This window comes from Sabethes cyaneus, chromosome 2 (assembly GCF_943734655.1).
Source record: "Sabethes cyaneus chromosome 2, idSabCyanKW18_F2, whole genome shotgun sequence".
NCBI classification, from domain to species: Eukaryota; Metazoa; Arthropoda; class Insecta; order Diptera; family Culicidae; genus Sabethes; species Sabethes cyaneus.
This window is the reverse complement of record NC_071354.1, coordinates 228,242,608-228,265,913: the sequence shown is the minus strand read 5'-3', so window position 1 is coordinate 228,265,913 and position 23,306 is coordinate 228,242,608. Positions and strand designations below refer to the sequence as shown.

General features: G+C 39.8%; 1 protein-coding gene across 1 annotated transcript in view; it reads right to left on the bottom strand.

Annotated features, from left to right (window-relative positions):
* The window catches only part of LOC128736718 (AF4/FMR2 family member lilli), a 152,934-nt gene that overhangs the window by 100,296 nt on the left and 29,332 nt on the right, over window positions 1-23,306 (bottom strand). The window contains exon 5 of the mRNA XM_053831204.1: window positions 17,014-18,183. Coding sequence (XP_053687179.1) covers window positions 17,014-18,183 — 1,170 coding nt within the window. The remainder of the gene's footprint in view (window positions 1-17,013; window positions 18,184-23,306) is intronic.

Sequence of the window (23,306 nt, the reverse complement as noted above, 5' to 3'; positions counted from 1 at the left end):
AGTCAAGCAGTCGGGTCAAGCGGTTCAGTCGAGCAGTTCAGTCGAACAGTTGAGTCGAGCAGTACAGTCCAGTAGTCCAGTCGAGCAGTTGAATCGAGCAATTAAGTTGAACAGTTGACTCGAGCAATCAAATCGAGTAGTCTAGTCGAGCAGTTGAATCGAGCAATCGGGTTGAGCAGTTGAGTCGAGCAGCCGATTCGAATAGTCCAATCGAGTAGTTGAGTCAAGCAGTTCATTCGAGCAGTCGAGTCGAGCAGTTGAGTCGAGTAGTCCAGTCGAGCAGTGGAATCAAGCAGTTTAATCGAGCAGTTGAGTCGCGCGTCGAATTGAACAGATGAAGCAGTCATGAACAGTCAAGCAGTCCAGTCCATCAGTCGAATAGAACAGTCCAGTCGAGCAGTTAAGTCGAGCAGTCGAGTCTAGTAGTAGTCAAGCAAATGTGTCAAGCAGTCGAATCGAGTAGTTAAGTCGACTCGAGCAATTAAATCGAACTGTTCAATCAAGCACAGAGATGCCATATTTTCTAAAATAATGTCTGCAACCGCTCAAAAACGGAAAAATCGAGTTTTCCGGCTACTCGAATTTTCTGGTTTAAAAATAATCTGCACACTTTTTTAGGAAGTCTGTAAAAGTTTAAAGAGCTTCGAACAAAAAACTGCACCAAAGCAATAAAAGTCATAAAAACTGCAAATATCTGCAAATTTATAATGATCGCAAGACGATTCCAAAAATCTGGAATTTGCAGACAAATCTGCAAGTCTCGTATCCCTGGTCAAGTAGTCAAGTCGATCTGTCCAATCAAGTAGTTGTGTCGAGCAGTCGAATCAAACAGTTCAGCCGAGCGGTTCAGTTAAGCAGTCCAGTCGAGCAATCAAATCGAACAGTCTAATCGACCAGTCCAGCAGTCGACCAGTGAGGTAGCTGAGGATAGAACTCATTGCTACGAAAACATTATGTCCTGTCAGGGGCCTGTTTTTAATTACCGATAAGCCTTTTATGACGTCCTGTTAGAGACCTGGTTTTCGGTACAGACATAAGCCTCTTATATAAATAGATTTTCTGCATCTCGCTGTAGTCCGCTTGAGAAAATAAAATGTTTATAACCTTTTTTGAGAATAGTATGTTTCATTATGGAAATTATTAGGTTATAATACCCAAAGCATTACATCACGCAACGCGATAAATATGAGAAATGATATCACTTTCATCGTCTTTTCCTTACAAGACTTCAGTTTTGAATACATTCTCACATCACACTTATAACTCATACGATCGCTCGAGTTAAAGCGGCCGTTGCACATTTTCCCAGTACGGTTTACTTTCTGAACGACGTACTAGTTTAGGTTTAGAAGAAACAAGGGAACAAAGACAACTTGGGACGGAGGAACTCTGTCACTTCTTTTTATTAAAAATTTTATTAAAAACTGGCGTCCCTGTCTGGGGAGCAATGCAATCATACAGAAAATACATGGAGAAAGACAACTTAGAAACTTTTGATTAATTATCACTATTTTGCAATTGAAAATTATCGTTTCAATAATTACTACGGAATAGCTACAAATTTTATGAAAAGTTTAATATGCAAACCACCAAAATTCGTTCAGAATTGGTTGTGCTTTTGGTGTTCAAAATCTTTCGCCATCTAGTGAAACTCGGGCTTGGATCTATAGATTTTGGACTCTGACAATCTGGGGTAAGACGTAGCAAAGCAAAGCCACCATTTCTTTATAGACTTCAAGGCGGCGTACGATTCAGTTTAGTGAAGTGAGCTATGGCTGACTGGGCTGATACGTGCTATCCTTGATGGTTCAAAAGCAATCGCAATATGTTTCAAAAGCAATATAGCGAACGAGACATCGGTCTTGTTTGTTACGTTGGATGGTTCGTAGCAAAGTGACGGACTATGGAATTCGCTGTTCAACATTGCTTTGGAAAGTGCTTTTCGAAGTGCAGGTGTGCAGAGAAGCGGTACCATCATCACAAAACCTCACATGTTCCTAGGGTTCGCGGATGACATCGCTATCATCGGTGTTGCCCGTAGAGCTGTGGAAGAAGCGTACACGCATCTTAAAGAGGAAACTGCGAGGATAGGGGTTACCATAAATTCTACCAAAAACAATGTATATTATAGCTCGTAGAAAACGTGGTAGCTCTTCGGATGTTGGAACTGCGGTGGTAATAGATGGAGATACTCTTGTGGTGGTGGTGGTCGAATTTGTTTACCTTGGTACGTTACTGACAAGTGACAACGATGTGAGCTGTGATGTAAAAAGGCGGATAGCGGCTACAAACAGGGTCTTCTACGGATTAACGTAGCGAGTTGAGTTTAACGCTAATTTTCCCAGTGGTACTTTACGGCCACGAAGCGTGGACGTTCAAAGAGTGCGACCGTCAAGCTCTTGACGTTTTTGAGCGTAAGATCCTGCGACATATTAGGCGGAGCATGGCGCAAGCGCTTGAAGCATAAATATACCACGTATACAAAGATGCGAATATAGCCGGATGAGAGATCAGCGAAAACAATATTTAGCAAAGAACCCGAAAGAGGTCGACGACTTCGAAGCAGACCCCGTACCGGTTGGATGAGCGCTGTGGACGTGGATGCTAGAGTAGCGGGTGTTAGGGGCGACTGGAGAGCGGAAGCCCAAGACCGAGAAACGTGGAGACGCGTCCCGAATTGGGCATGGATGCGGTAGGCGGAATGTCGCTGAAAAAGTTAAATAAGTAAATCCATACCTTTTGCTCGTCGTGTGATAGAAAAAAACTTTGATACGTCTGAATATTAGTGAAACATTGCAGTACGTTTATTGTGTAATTAAATGAATGATTCGGTACGATTATTGTTGAATGAATTATATGGTTCGTTACAACCATAGATTATTTAAACGGTTCGATACGATCATGTATAAGTAAAATGAATCGGTACGGTCATTGTTGAATGAAGGATATGGTGCGGTATTAGTATTGATTTTAATACAGAGTGGTTTTAAACACAGAAGTTCATTCGCCACTCTGAAGTATAGTTACAATTTGTGTTAAATTTTATCAAATAGGTTTGCCTCTCGAAGGAAGCAAAGAAGTTGTTCCTTACGTGCCAAGTCATTGGATAGAGTATCCAATAGGGCAGGGACGAAATGGAACATGGAACACATCCATGGTGAGAGATACGGTACGTACGCTACGTGACAGTTTGGCCTGCTGCCGTTAGAGTATAGTTCATGGTGCATTTAGAGTGTATGCCCAGTGCGGATTCTGGAGAGTACTTGCTGCTCTCTTTTGGGTCGTTCCATCTGCCAGGGAATATGGTGCGGTACGACCATACATTATTTATATGGTTCGGTACGATAATAAAATAAGTAAAATGATTCAATGCGATTATTATTAGATTAAGTATGCGGCTCAGTACAACCATTTATAAGTAAAATGATTCGGTATGATTCACTGGAAAGATTTCAAGGATTTGGGAGGAGGAGAAACTACCGGAGGAGTGGATAGAACATGTAGTCCGTCCCATCTACAAAATCTTGCTATAACTACCGCGGCATTACGCTGGTCAACGCCGCCTACAAAGTGCTCTCTCAGATTTTGTTACGTCGTCCAATAGCAAGAGAATGCGTAGGGCAGTATCAGGAGAGCTTTAAGAAGGCCCACAAATCCTCAAGAAATATGGAGAGTACAACCTGCCCACGCATATTTTCGTGGATTTCAGATCAGCATACGATACAGTTGAACGCGAACAGCCGTGGCAGTTAATGCACGAACACGGTTTTCCGAATAAGCTGACGCGGCTGATCAAAGCTACTGTGGAGCGAGTGAGAGGTACGATCTTCAGTAAAACTAGCCAACTCCTAGCCTTCTTAGACGACTTCGACATCATTACTAGAAACTTTGGGACGGAGGAGGCAATCGAGACTTGAGACAGTAACTTTGCTTACGGAAGTCATATGTGCACTTGCTGTATTTGAACGTAAGTTGTTGTACGTAAGGTGTTGTAAGGTGTAAGGTGAACGTAAGGTGTTGACTATCTTTATCGGAGTGCAAACGGAAAGCGGCGAGTGGTGGAGGCGTGTGAATCACGAGCTAATGGCGCTGCTTAGAGAGATTCCCATCGTACAGTTGGAGAAAGTAGGGAGACTACGGTGGGCCGGCCACGTCGCAAGTATGCTGGACGACTGTGCAGTAAAATCCGTTCTCTTCAAGAACCCCACCGGCACCAGGAGTAGAGGGGCCCAACGTGCTAAATGGCTCGACCAGGTTGAAGCCAACTTGCGTGTGTCGAGACGCGCAGCGAATTGGCGACGAGTAGCCTAGCACCGGGTACAATGGAGAGGAATTCTTGATATGGCAAGAGCCAGCTCCGGCTCTCGATAGGAAAGTTTGTTTGTTTGTTTCCAAACGATTATTTCCAAATGAACTATATGGTTCGGCACGTCCATAGATGAATTAAATGATTCGATACGATCATTGTTGAGTGAAGTATATGGTTCGGTACGACCATAGTTAAATGAAAATATATGGATCGGTAAGACCATAAACGAATACTGCATTGGATTCTGAAAAACTGCATCCTGCAACAGGGTAATTTATAATGAGTAGCTTGGAACTAATGTTTTTTTTTTCTGGTATCATTGCATTCAATATGCCAGACTACAAATATGAACGGGTCAACACGGATGTCAACGGAGAGTGTCAACGGAGAGCGGACAGTCTTATATTGAAAACATAGACACAGAAGAAGAGTAATATGTTAAGTGGAAATGAACAAGAATTAGGCGATCCTTGACTGGAAAATTTAGCAGCGAAAGCCTCAGGCAGAGAATCCTTGTGTTTCCTCTCAAAAAAAAAAGTCAATAATATGCGCTAGGACATCCGTGCGTTTTCGCCAGGTACAATGGAGTTTTTAATGGTGTCGATTTAGAACGAATTTCGAAATTGCTAAAGATTTGAACAATGCAAGTGCTGGTAATTACCGGTAAACTGCTGTACCAATCGCAATAGAAAACAACACTTTTTAATCTAAATTATTTATAAGCTATTGATATTAGAAAAAAACCTGTAAATACGTATTGTACTAGTCGTTGACGGCTGAAGAAATAAATATAAAGCAGCGTGATATAAATGGATGAAAAATAATTCAGTTGAAACAATAATCTACAATCAATAAAATAGGTTCTTTTGGATGCAGCTGAAGTCTCCAACTTATTTAAAGTCTTAATATACCAGTGAATATATTGCTATATAAATATTATATTTCGCAAAAAAAGCTCCGATGTTCAATGTATATCACAAGAACGGAGTTTTCCAGTCCAAATTGGATACCAGTTTCATAGACGAAAGAAGCGCGTGCCATATTTTTTCGCCACAGCACCGACTGACGCTGAATGTCGTTCTGATTAGCATATTTCCAGCTTTCCGCTGACAGCTGGCGGCACCGGTCACGAAAGGAGAACCGACAAAACGGAGCGTTCCAGTTTGCAGAATAGTTGCCGCTCTAGAAACTCTATTTATGTATGTATATGAGTATTGGCAATTCCAGTTTCCATTGGACTGAGACGTGCGTGCCGGAGTAGACGGAATGGTGCCTGAAAAATTCGCTATTCTATGCTGAATCTCATGCTGTCGCGCTAGTCTTGCAACAGCGTGCATCAGAAATCATATGACGAAAGAATGGTAACCAAAATTTGCATTTTGACAGCGAATGAGTTTAAACTGTAAATTCTGTGATGGTAAATTAAATGAAAAATTAAACCTATTTTCAACGGAAAAATACTTGAAAATTCGGTCCAAATCAACATCAACATCCAACAACGCCCTCATCAGAAACTAGTTTAATCTGATGAATACGAATGATTGTGATTGTGACATATTCCACCGTATGTTAGTATTTAATATCGCAATTTACATTTATAATTAGTATAAGACCACCCAGAGTGGTGTCCCAGTGCTGATTGTTTGTCCGCTTTTAAATTTATAAACTTCGGCGTATGTTAATCCTGGTTCCAGGAAGTTTGCATACGGCTGTCGAGCTCATCGACCGCCTGGGCACGTCACGTAGGAAGTTGATTTTTCTAGTTTCTATATTCTGTGTGCACACAGAAACACCACCAGCACCGCATCATCATCATGCTGATGAAAGTTGAAATTCGGGGAAGTTAAAATTGTACTGTCAGCAGCACAACGGAACCCATCGTCCCCCTATCGGAGATTGCTATGGCACCCCCGTGGGTTTGTCGGCCGGTTACGGAATTCGTACATAACGTATAGCAGCAGGTAGCTCGTACCAGGTATAGAACAGAGTGTCACTGGCAATGTCGGATACCAAATCAAGGTGAAATTTTCGGCAGTTGAACAAACGGTTGGTTAGCAAAAGTCATGGTGAAACAAATGCAATTAATTTTGTCGTGATCTGAAGCATGAATGGGCCCCGAATGTGCTAACCACTATTATGGCCTAGCACGCGCCTCCTCTTTTTGATTGCCAAATACCGAGCGTCTCCATAGAAACAACCTGCCTTGTTTTCTTCGAACGAGTTGTAAAAACAAAGAAAAGATAATAAAGAGCATATGTTTGTGCGTTCTTCTGTCACGTCAACCATCCGATGAATTCTTGGTAATGACAACCCAGCACCGGATACATGCTCTTTTCGTACACACCAAACTGTTCATGCTCATGCAATCGGTTCAGCTGTTTCTCGGAAGCCCCGCTTTCCCCCGCTGTCCGATCTGAGTAAACATAAAGGTGTTTCCAACAATACAAAAAACGAGCAGCAACTAGGTTACAATGCGAATGCAGCAAGCAAGAAACCAAAGTCAAAAATAACATCGCACTTCGTTCCTCCGAATCGAGCCGCTTCTCGTAAACTGCTTTTTTCCGTCGTTAATTGCTCTTCCATCAAACTCCTGTCAATGGTTGAAAGCGATATAAATATACAACACAAGCACTCGGTATACTCGGTACGTCGGTACGTCAGTACATAGATTGGCTAAAAACCAAAATCTACTTACGACGATGGCTTAATACCGTAAACCGATTTTCACCGGTTGCAAGTTTCTGCGAAAAGTTTCCCTTTCCGTTTTGGATTTTCCCAAATCAATCACTGTTCTTTGTAGTCGACCTACATGAAAGACGGACGGCCGACTTGCCGACACCGTCTCGGACGCGCAGTTCGTCTTAAGCGGTTTTTTTTTCTTTCAAACAGGCAAAGTGGGAAATTATATGCCCCATAAAAGCAGTTGTAACTGCGCCGGGGTAATGGGCAAGGCTTTCCCATGACGTAAGTAGTGCGGTTATTGGAAATCGGTTAATTGTGCGGCAATCCGATCCTAGCGCGTAAATCAGAAAATTTTCATGGGCAATCGGAGGTCTTGTCTGCTGTGATGCTTTAAAAACATGCAACCAGTCCCGCTTCTGGGAACGATTGCTCATTCCGTTTAAGAAGGATGCATAAATTCTACCGATGGCGATGGTGGTATAATTATAAAACCAACAACAAGTAGAGCGGTGAATATTTTAAAATCGAACCAACGAACACGGCCGCGGCCGACGGGGCGCGTGCCGTTTCCGAAGAAATTTGATACTCGTAAAAAACGACGATTATTTTCCATTCCCCCTATTTCAGCGGAACGATTAACCGTGTGAACCAAGGTTGAGAAAGGTTGATACAAGCTGAATTTAAAAACTGCGTGTGGGCATTTGTTTTCATTCTGTTCGGCCGTGTTTCAAGGGAAAATGTAACATTAGGTGAGTGGTCTAGACAAACAACCGAATAGCGGCAATCTCTGTAACAATATTGGTGAATCGCTGATCTCGTAGATATTTTTCTTGGCAGTAAAAAAGATGATTGGGGATATGTTGGACTTTCTTTTATTATACTTTTGGTGGCTAGAATACATTTGATATCATGAGTTTAAATGTTTCTCTATGATACAAAAATTGCTTCAAATCCCAAATCCTAAAACTTCTAATTCGCCTCATGGATGGGAAAATATTTTGATTGACAAAATATTTTGAAATATTTGATTTTGATGGACGATGAAACATACGCAAAACTGGGCTTTGCACAGATCGTGGATCAAAAATATTATCTTGCTGAACGTAATGGGGATATCGGGGTATGCTCAAATCTGACCTCGCAGATAACTGCCGTTACTCGCATGGCAGTTCCATTTTCTATGAAGTTTTCTATATCAAAGGGACTGTTATGCGAATAGCGGCAGATAAATACACTCGAAAGTTGACGGTTAGGCAAGGCATCTACAGTTGTGGAAGGAAAACAAAGATTTTCATCACTGAAGCAACTATAAACGGACACCAGCACAAGGAGAAGTGTCCTCAGCAGATAACTTTACTATTCATTCGATCACAAGAAAATTCCGTGAAGTAGGGATGGGAACTATCATTAAAAATCGTTACTGATAACTATCAGTAGTTTCAGCATGTTACTGATAACTACCAGTAAATATCAGTAATTTTACCCATCACGGCATTGTAGCAAAAAAAAAAAAAAAAAAAAAAACTGCATTATTCATTGTAATTTTAAATTGTAATTTATCAGGTGGACTTCATGGGGGCTAGCGCAACTACCGACCAGATTTTTACCATCCGACAGATCTTGCAGAAATGTTGAGGGTACATCGTGTCCTCGGATCACATCTTTATTGATTTCAAAGTAACATACGATACATCGAAACCACCTATGGCACATAATGCACGAAACCGGTTTTCCGGGTAAACTGACGCGACTAATCAGAGCTACATTGGAACGAGTGATGTGTTTCGCACGTCTCGGGGGCACAATCGAGTCCCTTCGAGACACGAAGAGGGTTGGGCCAAGGTAACAGCTTCTCCTATCCTATCCTTTGGATACAGTATGCTGTTCAACATCACTCTTGGGGCTGTGTTCCAACCAGCGGGTGTCGAAACGAGAGGCATGATTTTCATTCATCAAGGGTAGAAGTATATGAATCACGACATACTTTCACTGCTTGTGAGTCCCAGAGATTCCCATCTACATCTGACGAAAATCGGTAGGCTACGGTGGGCCGGGCACGTCGTAAGGATGTCGGACGACAGAGCAACGACAATACTTATTTTCAACAACCCCACCGACACCGGAAACACGAAAACTCAACATGCAAGATGGCTTGACCAGGTCGACAGTGATTTATGACTTTTGAGACGACTAGGAAATTTGCGACGAAGGGCCCAAGATCGAGTTGAATAGAGTCGACTGCTTGAAACAGGACGAGCCACCCTGCTCTAGGAAGCTGACGACAACGACGATATATTGTTTCACTCTCGTCTATCGTACGCAACTACCGACCATTAACTTTAATCCAACTGATTTTTCTAACGGGACGACGTAACTGTATCAGTAAGCATCAATAACTGCGAAACCTTACTGTTACTTAGTGATATTATTGCTTACTGATAACTATCAGTAATTAATGATAGTTTTCCCATCCCTACCGAAAAGTTCTGAAACGACTTAGCTAGCTACTTCTAAAGCCGGAAAGTCGCAGAATGGTTTAAGCAGAATAAAATTAATTTTATTGGAAGTCCAGATTTCCGTCCCGTCGAAAATACTGTGCGATTGTCAAACGTAAATTGAAGAAGTGTTCCATCTAATATGGAAAAGTGGTGACAAACGATGACAAATACAGTTAACAATGTCACTGAAAACGATGGGAAGTATTCAGCGAAAAATTCGTAAGAAAAGGCGAAGAATTGGTTTTATTGTGTCTTGAAGCTTAATAAAACCCTACAAAGCTGTATTTTTACAATTTTTTACTTTTTTTGTGCATTCAAATTTGAAATGAAACACACTATATGATGATGATAAAACATCCCGAAAATTCAATAATCATCCATCGCAATAAGGCTGATTTCATTGAAAAAACAAGCCACGTAAGGGTTAAATTTTAAAAACAAACGAAAGGGGCGCCCATGGGGAACCTCGTTTCATCTTTCCTATGTGAGCTCTTCATAGAAAGAATGTGAGCTCTTCAAAGAAATTTACTTCCAAACCGTTGCACAGTGTACAAAAGCGAACTGAAAACGGATGCAATTTAGAAATGGCCGACCAGCTGATACAATACAAGGTTTTGTAAAAATTTTCAGGGAATCACGTGGCTCCCAGTCTTCACTTTTTGTCATCGTAAAATATCCCATTTTGTTCACTTACCCCTAGTTTGTAAACACATCGAAACTTACTGGACTTCACAAAGTAAAAATTTGAGAAGAAAAAAAAACTTGAAAACCTAATTAGGCCATTACAAATATTTTAAAAAGTTTTTGTCCCTCCGGTGTTGAGCCACTGAAGGGGGGGCGAAACAAAAACAAAGAGAATTTTTTAATCAAGCAAAAAAAATATGGATTCTAGGCGTTTTTATTTTAAGTTTAAACGTGAAGACCAAATCTATTCTTGCTTTTAATATATACATTGTTAATTTCTATGCAAAAGTCTACGAAATAAAGACAAAAACGAAAGAAAATTTTTTTGGCCGATTTTCGGAAATTCCGCTGTTTGAATTTCCAGTTTTATTTCATGCTAGAAGCGTTAACTTAACTCGTACACTCATTTTTCAAGTTTTTAAGGCTGTAGAGCCCACATACAATTGATTTTATAAAAAAAATTAACTCATAGCCTACAAATTATTTTTTTGCTCCCCGATTTTTCAAGCCAATTTCCAAGGGGGGGGGGGGGGGGGGGTTGGCAAACTTTCAAAATGATGTGCAATGGCCTTATTTTGTGTAAAAAAAAATGGCAAAATCGAACCGGGGTTATCATGTTTAGTTTTTTTTGTCGTATACTCATTTAACAGGATCGCATGTGCCTTTTATGCATAACATACAGTGCTTAAAAGCCGCACGCATTTAGTTCGGTCTCGGTGTCCTGTGAATCGAGTCGTGCGCCGCGAAAGGGTCGTCCTAAATCTCCAATTATAAACCTCTTCGTTCTTGTAATACACCAACTTGACAAAATCGGAACGGCATTAAATTGGAACTGGACAGAAAATGAGAGTTGAAATTGGACTTGAAATCAGATTTGACAAAGAGCATTGAATTACACTTAAATTTGGACTAATTTGAGTTTGAAGTTTTATTTCAAACTGAACTGGATATTGAATGCAAAATTGGATTGGAAATTGGATTGTTTTTTTTTTCGATTAGAGATTTTCGAACTTAGGGACCATTTACAACTCCGTTCTTAATATTCAAAAAACAAACCGTGTAAAAAGAGTACTTGAGTGTATTCTCTTTCGTTTTACTTTGTTCTTTGGATTGTTTTCCTTGTTTTTTTCTGTTCCATCTAACCTCTTTTCTTTTCCACGTTTCCTCTATCGGTTTTTGTTTTTCCATTCCGCAATTCTTCTTTTACTTTTCGGTTTCTCCCTTTTTTAGTAATACACTGAACCATTGCGACCATTTCGGGAGATCTATCGTGGTAACCGTTTTCCCTCTCTTGTCGGGTTATCGCTCGTTACCCTTTTTTCTGCCCGCTGTTTCTTCTATCTCGTTTTTCTTCATTTAATATATTATTTTTTTGTTTTCAGCTCTGTTTTTCCTCTTATTTTTCACTCAGTTTTTGCGATTTTCTTTCCGATTTTACATCTTTCCTCTTTAACTAACTCTTTCTATCTCCTTTCCTTCTCGATTTTCGTACTCATTCATTCCGTTTTTCCTGTTCGAGATGTCCTATTTTCTTTTGTTTATTTTATTTTGGTTCCCTTTTTTCGGTCGGATTTCCTTTTTGCTCCCACTTTTTCTATCCCTTTTCAATAAACAAACAAACAAACCTTTTCTTTGGCCTGTTTTTCCTCTTTTTCTGTCTCATTTTCTCATCTGATTCATATTTTGTCATATATTTCTTTTTTCATATCCAGTTCGGCATTTTCCCCCGTTTTCCTCGTATCGATTTTCTTTTTCCTCTCTCGTTATTCTTCTTTTCTTATTTGATTTCTCTTATATTTTGTTCCGTTTTCCCTTTCTTGTACCATTTTTACTCTTTTGCTGACCTCTTTCCTTTCTTTTTATCGTTTTTCCTCTTTTCCACACTCATTTTTTCTTTTTTTCTGCCCTCGGTTTCCTTTATCTATTCTTTTTCTGTCCCGCTTTTTCTCCCTTTTTAGTCCTGATTTTCCATTTGGTTTTCTTCTTTCTGTTTCGTTTATCGCCTTTTTTCAGCTCTGTTTCACTCTTTTCCTGTCTTGTTTTTTATTCTCTGCTCGGTTTACTCCTTATTGATTTTTCATTTTTGTTTCTCTCGCTCTTCCTCTAAATATGTCCTGCTTTTCCACCCTTTTCTGGGACGTTCTGTTTAATGCTGTTTGTCTTCAGTTTTAATTTTTTCCCTCTATTTTTCTGAATGTGTCAATTTTCCTGCTCCCAAATTGTCTCCATTTCTATTCCGTTTATTCTTTTTTATTATTTCGTTTTTTCACCTTTTCTGTCCAGTTTGTCTTCATTTTCTTCAGGGGTTCTTGTTTTTACGCCTTTCATTCTTCTATTATCATTCATTTTTCCTTTTTTCTGTTCAATCTCTTCTTTTTTGCTTCGTTTTCCCTTTTTCTCTTTCCTGTTTTCTTCTTTTTCACTTTTCTGTTTTGACGTCCTGGTTTTCTTCCTATTTTGTTTCCTATTGTCTGTTTGTTTGTTTGCGAACAACGAATATCCTATTTTGCACGATTTTTATTTCGTTTTCCTTTTTTTCGTGTCCGTTTTCTTCTCTTTTTTCTCGCGTTTTTCCTCTTGCTATATCCCATTTGTCCATTGATGAAGAAGAAAAAAGTATGAAGGTCTGTGCCCAGGGGCACGAACGAGCACTCACGTAGGACTACGAATGCAGGTTCCAATTGACAAAGCTTGACATTTTGCAAATGTTTGTCAAGCAAATTTTTAATTTACTGTGTTGTAATAAATGCTCTCTCTAAAACATTCCCATAAATTTGATACAAATTTAAGTTAAGTTTAAGTTTCCTAAATGCCGGTGCTCTGCATATCAGTTATTTTTTTCATTTCTTTGAGTTTGTAGTTCCACTAAGTGTTTCAACGGGCCACAATCACACTTCTTCTGGTGATTGGCGACGATATTGCAATTTGAAAACTTTTGTGTGACTTATACTGCCGCTCTTCGCATAACAGTCCCATGGCGAAAAATAGCAAGCGTAGAAAACGGCGATTGAAGTTTTTCGTCAGTTTTACTTAATTACGCTCCCACAGGTTATTTTCAAGCGAACCTTTACTATAAATTTGTTAAAATGAACACGTTCAAATGTTTTAAACAAAAATTAGTTACAAATTTTCAATTATCATCAGTTTATCTTAACAAAATAGCAAAGGGACTGACATGCGAATAATTTTCGATTGAATCAGCAAAATCTTCGCATAACCGGCACACTGTCGATAATGTATGGTATGATTTTCGAGATTTACTTGCTGCTTTTATTAAAGAGAACTAAACTGAAGACTAAAAGAGAGTTACGTCCAACTCAACTCCCCTCTACCCCCACCCCCTCAATTCACATGATACCATATTCCAAGTAATAGCGGTGATAGGGGCAATATTGGCCGCTTACGCAAACCGCGTCACAAAACGTGTACCGCCTTTTCCAAATTATAATAACCGCCATTAACTTGCGATTTGATATGTCGGCAATGAATTAACAATGCATAAAATATTGATTGACTATGAATAGCTATCAAATTTAAATGTTTAAAAAATGATTCTTTTTGCTACGATCAATATGCTCGATTAATCAAAATTGAGTCAAAGAGATCGGACCATTCCTGTGTATGTTCATATGTCAATATTTGGGCTGACCTGTAATTGGTTCCAGTTATTAAGAAACTGGTGATAATTTTCACTAAAAATGTAGTAAAATAACTGAAACGAATTAAATATGAAATGGAAAAGTAAGGCCCCGTATAGAGTAAACGTGACAGCGACGCGACACGACTTCGCTCACATTCGCTTAAATACGCAACCCTGCTTCCGGTGAAAAAGTGCTGCGTATTTAAACGAATGTGAGCGAAGTCGTGTCGCGTTTAGTCTGGCGGTACCCTAAGGGTTTCAAAAACTGTTGTCTCTCTTAAAAATCTAACGATTATAGTTATCGGAGCAAGAGTGACCAAATTGATCATTTTCAGAATCATCGAAAATGTTTGATTAACTATAAAAATATCGATAATTTAAAAGGGCCATAAATGAATTATCTAATTTGAAACTAAATAAAATCCTTAAGCACATACGCAAATATGAACGCAAACGATATGTCGCAAACGATGCGTTCCAAAAAAATAAGACTTTATTAGCAAATGACAGTAACAGGTACAGGTGCAAAAGTTGTTATATTCCCTATTTAATAATACAAAATAAGTATATCTAGAAACAATATGGTCAGTTTATTGAATATAATGCATTTATGAGGCATTATTTCAATTTAATAAGGGGCAGAAATGTATGTGACTGTTATGCGAATATTTTTGAAATGGGACAACACAAGTGGGTTTTGTTTTTCTATTCTTCGCGAACAAAGCCTACTATTTTATAAGTTTTTCTTAAAGTACAGACAAAATCAAACTAATATTCGCAATAAACTCAAAATCACCAAAAATCGCCATGGGACTGTTATGCGAAGAGGGGCAGTTAGGCTTGTAGCAGTAATCAAATTTAGCTAACTGGCTTGAAAGGAATGTTAACTGGTTTAAGGATCAGGCTCAAAATATAATTGAATTGAATATAGATAAAAATAGTTAATTGATTTCTAATAGAATTGCTTTTCAAGTTCAACTAACATTCAAACAACGAGTTAAAATTAGGTCAGTTAAAATATCATCAATTAGCCACCGTCCTCTGCACATTAATAGTTTATTTTTACTCTCTGTTTATCAGTTATTCCACACTTGACAGCAACAAAATCGAAAGTATGTGAACAATTGCATGCAAGCAATTAAAAAGCAACAAATTAAACACCCAAAACCTATTTTCGGATCAGTCGCTAATTCTTGCTCATTTTGAAAATGGCTGCATAAATATTCCATCAACCTATATATAAGAAGACATCAGTTTTGAATAAATTCTTGCTGTATGTGAATACAATCGGGCGAATGACATCAAAGGACAGAACATTCAGACATTTCGGAACATAAAATTGCACTAGGCTTATCGCGGTCCTAAGAAATCTTCTTGGGACGAGAAGACTTATCACTTTTTTGGTGTACTTCCCAGGCACAGATATCAAATTAATACACAACTTAGTCCCTTTTTACAAGGTTTGTTTTTTCGAGACTTTGGAATTTACTCGAAATTCTGAATTCACGCAGTTTTTTTTTCGATTTTCGAAATTTACGCGAATGTGCAGAAAACGTTTATTTTTGCACGTATTTTAGAAAGTTACAAGTTTTTTCTACACGAATTTTGAAATTTACGCGGTTTTTACCTTTGTTTTACTATAACAAAGGTTTTTACGTGAATTTTGGAATTTACGCGATTTTGATCTCGGCTTCGGAAAATGGTTGCAAGTTTTTGCAACGAACGAGGCACGAAAGCAAGCGATGCTGAAGTCGCGTACAGAAAATTACTCAGAACTTGAATACCCGAAAAAACTGGAAAACAAACAATCATAATTTGTCCTGGTAACTGAATAAAACGAGGAGGAAAACTGGTACCGCGAAACAGCACCTAATTTTTGCGAGATGTGAAAACATTTCTTGAAGCATAAGGTCCTAAGTTGACCATTTTTTTCTATTATCAATACAAATATTTGCAGGTATAGCGCCCTACATGCTCAATAAATCCGTTAAAGATGCATCTACAAGAAAGCTAGATAAATTTGAATTAAAAGGTAAAGGAGTTATTGGCACCTGATTTAGTTTGATTTTGTTAGGATTTAATGTTTAAATCATGCATTTCTTCTGATTTAGCGCTGCCGATTCTGTATTATGTATTTATTTATATTGTTTGCTAATTTTACTTTTACTTTATGACCAGTTTGTTTTCCTCAATATCAGATTAATTTCATTTTATGATACGATATTTTGTTATTTTGTTATTTGTTATTTTGTTATTTGTTATTAGCATGAGTGCTGGTGTACTGAACTATCGCTTCCATGTACCTTCTTGCAACCTGTCAAGTTTTTGTTCGGTGCAACATACCTGTTTGTTATCCAGCAGATTCGAAACCTTTTTGATTATTCGATTCATGATTATTGCTACAAAACTTCCTGGGAAAAATGGTTCTGACATCAAATCGTCTCTATCAAGTAAATCTTCGGCACGTTTTGTTTACACCGAACACATGTTCTTCTTTATCCGAGGAAGAATTCCCCGATTGCACATAAAATTTGCGCTTCTGGCACAGTTCACATTAGCAAACACCGGCAAAGAATAATAATCATTACCGAACAGGAGGGGGGCTTGAACACTACACTGCACTACTACGGCCGGTACCTTTCGCCACAGCTGGAATATTTCAGCTCGATCGTGCTTTCTCGTACCTCACGGAGATAGAACGGATACTTCAGAAATCTATAATTTTTTAATGACGCTACCCTGCCAATTGGCTTGCTGCGATCGTACACAAATAATCTTACGCTGAGCGGCACTCTTTACACCCGGGCTCCATCTTGACGGGATCAACATGGAATGAAAAATGGCCCCGATCAGAACGTAAATAAACACTTCTATCGACACCGCCACATTTATTGTTGATTTTTTTTCTGCTTCCTTCGCACTACTATTGCGAACGTCGTTCGCGGTTCAGAACCGTACCGGTCGGAGTCGTAACACTTTTGGCATCGATCGAATTGGGACCGAACTAAACGTCAAATGGTACGTCGTGGTACCTTGGCGACCGCGTCCAAGCGATCGCGTCAATAATCCGCCGGAAATCAACCGATATACAGAGAAAACAAATTCCGACAAACCAAGGCAAACACAATATCTACAACTCAAGTTATAAAACTATTACAAAGTGGCAAGAGGAGAAAACAGGGTAGAACAAAACTACGTACTTGCTGTACGACTATTGTCGCCCGCGGTTGTGTACAAACTGCGCCGTCCATCGGATTGGGGGTAACATTTATAGCCCCGGAAGCCAACGCGCCTGCTCCTCCGACGATCTCGACCGATCGCAGGCCTCCGGCAGCAGCCGAACCCGAACCACTCGTCGTTGGCGCATGCGTCCTGCTGCAGCTGTCGCCGGAGGACGATGCGGCAGCCGGCGTCGACAGCTCGTCGCTGGAGGAACAACAAGACGTTTCGGCAAAGTAATCGAACCGGAGATCCGGAAGACCACCACCAGCACCCGTTCCCATCATGCCGCTCATTTTCGTTCGTCCTTTCGTGGAGCTGTCGTATTTTGACGGCATCATGTCGAACTTAGTCGCGATCTGATCGAACCGGGACAGACGTTGAGGCGATATGGCGTGTTGTTGCCCTGAGGAGGGTTTCTTCTTGGGCGAGAAGGCATCGACGCGTTCTTTCTTGTTGCGCTTGGAAGAGCTTCGCTCGAGAGCATCGCGCTCCTGCTGCGTTAGGTAGGCGTACTGCTGAAAGATCGAGTAGTGATCGCTGAATATTTCCGCATCGATCATCGCTCGAGACGGTGACTCGCAGTAATCGTCCCGTGGTTTGTACTGAAACGGAGGCTCTTCCTCTTCCACCGCGAAACATTCCCGCTGGATGCGATCGTAGTCGATCGCTTCGCGATCAAATGGGAACATCGTCAGGTTAGGGTCATATTTTTTACTTTTAGCTCCACTGGCGGCAGCCGGCGCGGAATTTAGGACTTTGCCGGAGTGTTGCGATGGTTGCTGTTGTTGTTGTTGCTGTTGCATGAATCGATCCTTTCGGGACTTGTAGTGAGGAACTCGTTTGGTCGGTGTTCCGGAGGGATTCGGTTCTGAGGTTTTCGGACGATTCTCTTTGTTGGATTCTTTGATCGGCGAAGACTCCTGACAGTAGTCCGCAGTAGGTGGAATCTTCGGCGGTGGTCGACGGATCGGATTAGGAGAATCGTCAAAGTTGAACAACGTATCGTGGTTTGATTTGGTCGAAGCCGAAGGACCCTTCGGCGAGGCTGGCGGATCGAACGGAAAGCGGGTGGTCGAAGCAACGGGGGCAGTGCGAAGTTTCGGAGAGGTTTTCGGTGATTTTGTGACAGGTGATAGGTCTTCCAGTTCCTGGAAAGAGCAGAAAAGAAATTGAGATTAGTAAGGCATTTCCACTGATTGAAATAAAAATTTTCAGAAGCACAACAGTTACAACGGATCTACGATGCAAATGCAAACATTCGTTCATGGGCGTGCGAGCTCGTGGTTCGTTCCGGCCCAGATGTTTCTTCGGAACTAGAACGTGTGCCAATCTGCTTCCAATCCCAGCCATTCAACTGCTGTCCCCGGGGAAAACATTAACGGAAAGACGTAAAACTTTATCCCTGCCTCGATTCACACATTGTTTTGGCAAACACGCATCCATCACTTGGTAAACATTGACAAACGCAATTATCGCATGATTCATTTGCTAGCTGATGGAGCCGCCACTGCCGTGATCTGACGCGGGAGGAGTTTTGTTTTGGCCAAAAAAGTTGCATAAATCTATCAGCTGGATGAATGAAATCAAATGTTTATTTCGTTTTTGTCGGAATGTGCTTATTTGGTACAACGTTATGCTGTTAACAGTTAATAGGTAAAATTACACTCACTACAAAGGGAATTTAACTATCATTAAAAATCAAGTGGAAACGGTATTGAAACCAATTAAAAAGTACTAGGTTATGTGCATGTATCAAACCCATATCTAGAAAATTATCAGCCTACTACTATGTAGTAAGATCCCTTTTGTATTTTAGTCAGAGTATGATTTAGTAATGCCTTGCAAACCATAACAACTTTGTCTGAATATGTCACATTTGTCACGGTAATTGCATGTCAAGCTTTAGTCTCTCAGCAGATGAATTAACTTTTATTAGTTTTTTTTCAGCTTCATACATGAAGCTGTATCTTTTCCGCGCAGAAGATAAATGAGCTCCCAGGCAGTTAGTTAAGAACTATTCGTTTCTTTGTAGTTTTGCCGCCACTTCACACTGCCTGATGGGATGCTCTCTAATGAAAAGTTCATTGACTCGACTGGACTGGACAGAACGGCCAGCAAATCATTCCCGGAAAATGTCACCAACTAGAAGTCGCAATGGGGGGGATTCACTTTCGTCGTCGTCGTCGGTGGTGGTCGCACTTTCTTTCTGCTCTGTTTAGTTTTTCCCTCCACCCACAGCAGACGTGGCAAATAGCATTAAATCGTTCCTTGTCTTGTGCGCATGCAATCGGTTCAAAGGAAAACCCTCGCGTCATGCGGTTGATTTTCCCGGTCATAACGGTTTCTGATGTATCACCACAAATAGGCGTAATTATTATTACCGTTGCAGGTGGTTGTTGTTGGGAAACGCAAACCCAGCACTCGCTCGCTCCGTATCGCCGATTCTTTCATTAACATCACCACCAAAACGAGCGGCAGTACCGCATCGAAAAGTGGAATCATGAAAATTGTTTATCCTTTTTTCCAACCAACTCGCTTTGGCTTTGATTTGCGTGTTGTTGCCTTTCCTCCAACAACACACAGTCGTCCGCCTCGCCATGCCATCCATCGTCACCCCAATCCAGTGGGGACAAATTGCATTCGTCTCGTGTCAAATAAACAGTGCACACAAATTGCATTGCCGCGCGCGAAAAAAGGCTGACAAGGTGCAGTTTATATTATTTGATTCCGACTCGCTCGCTGCACGCCATCCATGTCGCTTAGACCGCTGGCAGCCTGTACTGCGGAACTGCCTGCGTTTGCAATAGAGTGGGGAACTAAAACGCAAACATCTCCCCTTCCACTGTGTGCAACTTTTTATTTGGTTTGACTTAATTACGCCGGTGTGTCAGTATTTATCAGGTGGATGTTTGTTTTAACCAATTGAGCGAGAGGTACGTTTTAGCCATTTTATTTGTTTGTACATTCAAATAAATAAAGCTGGGAATTATTTAAAAGAATACTCATTCAAATTTAAGTCAAATTTGTTTTAGAAACTTATTTGTTTGATTTGAACCTATTTGAACAGCAAAGACCCCAAGACGCTGCCTTAAGGTACACCGGATTGAATATGCAATGGAATGAAGCAGCCCCGGTAGCACTGAGGATCCGTCAGCCGTCTGATAAGGCAGAATCGATTATATAAATGTGTTCTGGTATCAGCATTTGTCACTCGAGCAGTACGTTCCTCACACGTTCCTCGTGCTGATAATTTGTGTTCTGGTAACTCTATTCTTTTCAACTTCTTAGCTGTAAGAATAAGCGTCAAAACCATTACGTCGATTTGTCCTGTAGAGTAAGGAAGGGTAAAAGTGCGATTCAATGATTTATCGGTGCAGATTCCGAGTAAATTTTCTACAACGGCATGGATGGGTGACATCCATAGTTGCTGCATAGTTGCTGAGTTACGTACAAATGTTATTGTAGGGCGGTTTTGATGTAATTTTTCGTTATATGGCAAATACGATATCAACAGGAGGATATTACTTGTTGAAAATTAGTAGCAGCGTTTTACATCACTCACATATCTGTTTTGAAAATACAGCGAAAATAATTTACAAAATATATTTCTCTTTTCCGTAATTTTATCTAACCCCGTCAAGCGCCTAGCGGGGTAAAAGTTCGATTCACGGACGGGGCAAAAGTGCGATTCATGGACGAGGCAAAAATGTATAGCTAATTATATACAGCTTTAGGCACTATAATACAGATACTAGAAATAAAAGATCTGCAGAAAACTGTGTGCTCTACAGATGTTGGCCGAAGAAAAACAATGTGCTTCTGCTGATGAAACAAAAAGCGAAGGTTTGGAAAAGTTTCGATCTAACGGAGGCTGCAATACACCAGCGCAAAATAGAAAAGGTGCAAATTGAGAATATTCCTTACCGAAACATTCCGCAGATTGAAGATAATATGGTTTTGTTAGCTACTGCTGGGCTAACTTCATGGATTCATGGATCGGTATTCGCACTTTTACCCCACTAGTGGGGTAAAAGTGCAAATCTGCACTTGATCAGAAGAAAGAAGAATTTATTTTGCAAAACACTATTACCGCAGATGATTTATAGTTGAATGTGAAGACATTGAGTTACTGCATCATTATAAAATATATTATGTTGTTGTCCTTCTTTATATCTCACGAAAATTGATAACAACTTCAAACATCTCACTTATGCCTCGCCCTACTCTATACATTTTACCCACGAGAGTGTAAACGTTGCTTAGCGAATTTATTATGGTCGAAAGTTGATTTACGAAACCGTGTCGGTCTGTAAAAATTATGACTTTGTGGACATCGTGTGCTGAAAAAGCCATCTGAAGCACATTAACATCATACTGTAGAATTTTAACCGTTGATCACAGTTTCTATTTCAGCTCCGCCGAAATCATAATGTTGTCCAGAATTGCGCAGTTTGATTCCCACATTCTAGGTCCACCTCTAAGCAAGCTTTGACAGAAGGTGTGATAGCTCTCTACGTCTTTGGACGGGGAGCTCACTTACAGAGCAAAGTTTTCTCAAAGTTAGATGTCGAAAAAAAGCATCCCTTACCGGGAGAGCTGTCAACGCACAGTGGTCCAAAAGGGTGAAAAGCGGAACTTTTTTCCTAGTGTCTTTTGCTTTCATTTGATCATTTATGGTCTTCAGCACTTATGTTCGTATGAGAGATCCCCCTTAATCTAAAACTGTCAAAAGTTAGTCATCGCTTACTATAATGAAAATAAAAAAATAACTTTTTTGTGTTAGGAAATATAGACAAAGTTTCTTCGGCAAAGTTGTTAATATTGTAAAAGCAAGCAACTTTGCTGAGGAAATAAAATTTCTATCTTTATCGAGTTCTGAACTATAGTGCTTATTCTTTAAAACTTCTTTAAAAATTGGTTTTTCATCCTTAGCTTTCGTTGGTTGCATTTTACAAGAATACAATGCTCTAGGCAATTATCGAAGCTCTTAAAATACACGTTTTTGCAGAAGACCACAAATCTCTTGGACCTTTCCTTACTGAGTTAGCGCATACTCAAGCTTTAAATTTCCATAGCTTCACGAGCCCATTGGGTAAAACGGGGCAAGCGGATTTATGAAATCAGCGCTTCATCTTAAAGCTTAAGTCGAGTACTATAAACTTGCATGAGTTCCGCTTGTCCCTAACCACTCAAATGAGAGTACGGCAAGCATACGTTTTATTTGTTTCGCGTTCGCTAAAGGCTCGATACACGTTCATTTTTTTGTGTTAGTAAATAGACACATGGTTTCTTGGGCAAAGTTATGGAAAATATAAAGCGAAACAACTTTGCCAATGAAATAACATTTCTATTCCTATCGAGTGCAGAGCTATAGAGCATTTTCCTTGGAAATTCTTTACAAATTAGTTTTTCATACTTAGCATATGTTGGTTGCATTTTACAGGTATACATGGTTCTAGGTGATTATGGAAAGACTCTAAATACACGTTTTTGCAGAAGATGGCAAATCTCTAGGACCTTTTCTTACAAAGTTATCGCTTTTGGCTCGCGAAGTTAAGGAGAAATAAAGCTTAAATAAGCGATAAGGAAAGGTCCTAGAGATTTACAATCTTCTGCAAAAGCATGTATTTTGAGTCTTTAAATAATCGCCTAGATTATTTAAATCTATACTATATACTCTTGTAAAATGCAACTAACATACGCTAAATATGAAAAACTAATTTTTAAAAAATTTCCAAGGAAAATGCTCTACAGCTCTGCACTTGATAGAGATAGAAACGTTATTTCTTTAGCAAAATTGTTTATCTTTATATTTTCTCTAACTTTGCCGAAGAAACTAAGTGTCTATCTGCTAACACAAAAAAATTGACGTGTATCGAGCCTTTCGCAAACGCGAAACACATAAAACGTATGCTTGCCGTACTCTCATTTGGGTGGTTAGGGACAAGCGAAACCCATACAAGTTTATAGTACTCGACTTAAGCTTTAAGATGAAGCGCTCGTGAAACTTTGGAAATTTAAAGCTTGAATATGCGCTAACTCAGCAAGTAAAGGTCAAAGAGATTTGTGGTCTTCTGAAAAAAACGTTTATTTTGACAGCTTCGATAATTGCCTAGAACATTGTATTCTTGTAAAATACAACCAACAAAAGCTAAGTATGAAAAACCAATTTTTAAAGTCATGTTTTTACAATATTTACAACTTTGCCGAAAAAACTATGTCTATAGTTCCTTACACAAAAAAGTTATTTTTTTTTATTTTCATTATAGTA